We start from the raw sequence: 3,939 nt of genomic DNA on the forward strand, positions 1-3,939 counted from the left end.
ATGTCATTGTATACAATTTGAAGCTGCTCAATTACATCTTCCACACTGCGAGAGAGTTGAAGAATGATTCATTTTTTCATTAGAAAAGCTGTGTTCCGTAGATCTAGACACATGTGGCAAGGTAATCGTTGTGCGATACAAGTCATATTGCCGGATTCGACATAGACCACAAAATTTGAACCTCTTCCAGAAAGAATTGAAGAATGAATATTTAAAATTAAAAAAAAACAGTAAATGAACACATCTTTAACAAAAAAAGCATAAATTTCCACTGCGAGGATCGAACTCGCGGTCTTTCGCTTCGAAGGCGAACGCCTTACCACTGGGCCAAGCGGATTATAATATTTACTGAAATATAAATACATATAATACATAAAAAACAATAAAATCATGCTTACACTAATCGTAGTATTCATTGTGTTAAATACTCTATTAATACCACTCGTATGTATAGGAACTTCTCAAATGATACCAATTAGAATTAAATTGAAGGCCAACTAAAATGTGATAGAGTGCTGTACACTCTGTACATATGCCTGCCTGATGTGCTAGTCAAAACGGAATCTGTGATTGCCTGTCGCGTAATTTGTGCCCACGACTAACCACAGTTACACTCTATTTCCATAATTAGTTGAGTTCGGATCCTTTTAACGGAAGAACTTTGGGACAAACCAATAAGAATTGGACAAATTGTTGTCCAAATGTAGTTCAAACGGTTTGCGTGCCTTCCTACTCATGTGTGTGGCAAATAAAGTACCATTCCTATAACTTTATTTCAGCGATGTTTTTGCGTCATGGACTCGAGAATCATCTTGTTTGAGCCGTATGCTTGCCGAAACTATGCACATATATTTCCAGAAATTAGAAATCTATATCGCTGGCATGTGGGAAGTATATTCTAGCCGGGCAAGATTCCCAAGAAGATGTCGGCACCTTTCTATTAAAGTTATGGGAGGCTTGATAGAGAACCTGAGGCGAACATTAATGTCACACAAGGTTGTGTTAATTATACTGGAGTATGTCCCGAGCTTAAACTATAATATAGATGAAAGACAGAAATAGCGACCGGAGTACAATTTCACTAATTATGTATGGTTGAAATAGAGTTCAGTTGTCCATATGGATTGATAGACATCGTGCATATCCCAACCTTTTTCATGATGGTACGAACCTCAGAGGCGTCCACTGGTGGAGGTACGACATGATCGTAGGTATGCGAAAGCGTTCTACATGATCTAAAGCCGAAGTAGTATTTAAGTTAAATCACAACACTACAGACTACAGAAGAAGAATACATAAACTCCCGTGGGTATATGAGGCCTTCGTACTATCGCCATCGTGATATTGTGAATATTCACGCGTTAAAAACCCAAGTCTAACATAAAAACCCAAGTCTAACATTTTATTAAAGATCGGGATCTCACCCCGATGTAGTATTATAGTTAAGTCACAGTCTTACAGACTACAGACTAATCACCAAAAACCCCGTGGGGTACGGCGTTCGTTCTAAACCCACCTCGAAAGTGTGACTGTTCACGCATTAAAACGAAAGTTTTGACATTTGATAACGGAATTTAGAATCGCTCCTGTCACCAAATCCGTATTGAGCATGCTCGCACGAAAAAGGCTTTCTTGCCCATAATTTACACATATACGCTTACTCCAGGATAATATTACATATCAAAGTGCGCTCGAAGACATACAATCACTCTACGTTCGTTCTCGATATGCTTATGTTTACAAACTGCTTTACAGCTTTAAAACACATTTGCGCTTCCTGAGCTACAGTGCAGCGTAGTATCGTATGTCTCAGTGTGCACTCATTCCATATATACCAAGTCTCAACATACACTGCAAAGGGGCTCTATAGAAGAAAAATATCTCGGGGTATTGAGAAGAGTACCTTCTAAAACAAGCATGTGAATTTTCGAAGTGCGACGGGCGAACTGAGCGCGTGCATACAGAGCGAAGGATGGACGATTGCCGCATGTGAAGCACGCATGTGAACGTATACAGACTGAGTGCAGAACGGTCTCCACAGGCATGTCTTCCCCGGGCGATTCAGTACACTGAACATGTTGCTGAACGATCGAGCAGGGTATGACATTAAAATAAGTAGACTCTAGTACCCTCAGCCCAACTTCGCCTGCTACGCCCCACTCGATTCACTACACACAAACTTGCGCTTCGATTTTCCTGTCTGTATACGCGTATTTTTTCGCTTTGATTTTCCACTACGTGTATGGAATCCTTTCCAGCAACAAACTTATGAAAGAACTGTTGCTTGTCACTCCGAGACGTACGACAAAAATCAGGTGTACTGTAGGACCTGGTGAGTACGTTTGAGGTGAAATACATTCCAGGTTGAAGCGGGATCATCTGAGTGACACACAGGTGATCGGATTTTAAAAATTCAATCCAAGACAGATTCGTCTCTCTTGAATACGCACTGAGCATCGAAGGCATACATAGAAAACGACTTTCGACTGGTGAGGATCAAAATTAACGAGACTTCCCCTTTCCCGAATGTCAAAATCATTAAAAAAAAAGGTCAATACCACCCAAATTTCAAACCCAACCAAAACTAACAATGCCGCCCAGGGCTACTAGAGCAATTGGTACTCCAATGACAACCGACGTATTTTAGAATAGGCACAAAGCACTTATGTAGGTGAGTTATTATTTTCGAGAATCGAATTCCTCAAGCAGGCACATGATAGATCTGACACACTCGCATGTACATATCGGCCGTGACTGTTTATGTATACTCTAAAATATGATAATAATTACATCCACACAATATGGCGTACTAAATAATTATCGAGCTCGCAAGCGGAGGCGGCCTAAACTACGGGTTCCCTGATACACTTCTGATAGTGAGAGTCCGTGATGGTTTCCAAAACGCAACCCTGTTAAGGCAGCAAAAGAAGTTTCAACGTATTCAGAAGTGAGCGACTTGCATCCGTGTATGTCGAGACATAAAACAGTGAAACCTTGAACGCCCTTTAAAGCACCTAAACGATACAGTACAACTATTGTAAACGAGATAAGCAACAAAGGACCGTCATGCAGCTTAATAGTGATTGGATACGTATTCAAGTACCGTTATTTCACCAGACGTATACATTCATGGGCAGCACAGTGCACATCCGGCTGCTGCAGCCCATACACAACCCTCGACAAACTACACTATCGACTACCTACAAACACCGCTGAGATGTCCTTCACTGGCCTCTCTCCACGGGTGAAATACATCCTGACTCCAGGGCATACCCATACGACATGCGATTCTCATTGAGTATATGTGACCCATTCACACACACACACACACACACACACACATATATATATATATACATACATACATACATATACATATATATATATATATATATACTGCTGATTCCAGTGCTCGCACGAGGCGGGACTAGCAATCTCTATAGGTATCGAAACCCTTCAATATACTACTAGTGAACTTACCCATTCCATCTTGCACTGTATATCATCGCACGGGTAAGCGGGAACCCCTCCGGCGAAGTAGATTTCCTGCCATCTGCATCCAAAGGAAGAAAAAAAAGGAAGGTGAGAAAGTGGTCAGTGCATCAATTCAAAAGGCATGGTAGACACCCCAGCAATACAGATCTCACGATACTGGAAAAAACCACAATATAGAAACAATCACGCTCGAGATACGATCTGCAACGGGCGAATAAACTTTGGTAGAAGAACACCGGGGATACAATACGTTTACAGCAGCATACAATACATCAACACTTCCGACCGAACCCATCCACTAGCACACTGAAACAGCATGCTAGTTCAATACTCAGCACTGTGCGTCAGATAGAAACATCAGATAGTAACAGCAGCATACAATACATCAACACTTCCGACCGAACCCATCCACTAGCACACTAGAACAGCATGCTAGTTCATGTA

At 41.3% G+C, this 3,939-nt stretch overlaps 1 protein-coding gene and 1 non-coding gene across 2 annotated transcripts in view; both read right to left on the minus strand.

The window, feature by feature from the left end:
- Window positions 1-265: 265 nt before the first annotated feature.
- SARC_30198 lies at window positions 266-337 on the minus strand. Its single transcript has one exon. It is a non-coding gene; the product is annotated as a tRNA-Arg (tRNA).
- Window positions 338-3,594: 3,257 nt separating this feature from the next.
- Window positions 3,595-3,939, minus strand: part of SARC_08717 (hypothetical protein) — a gene marked incomplete at both ends in the record, with an annotated part of 4,032 nt that continues 3,687 nt past the window's right edge. Inside the window, one exon of the mRNA XM_014297297.1 lies at window positions 3,595-3,651. Within this exon, the coding sequence (XP_014152772.1) occupies window positions 3,595-3,651 (57 nt within the window). The remainder of the gene's footprint in view (window positions 3,652-3,939) is intronic.

This window comes from Sphaeroforma arctica (genome assembly GCF_001186125.1).
Source record: "Sphaeroforma arctica JP610 unplaced genomic scaffold supercont1.812, whole genome shotgun sequence".
Lineage (NCBI taxonomy): Eukaryota > Ichthyosporea > Ichthyophonida > Sphaeroforma > Sphaeroforma arctica.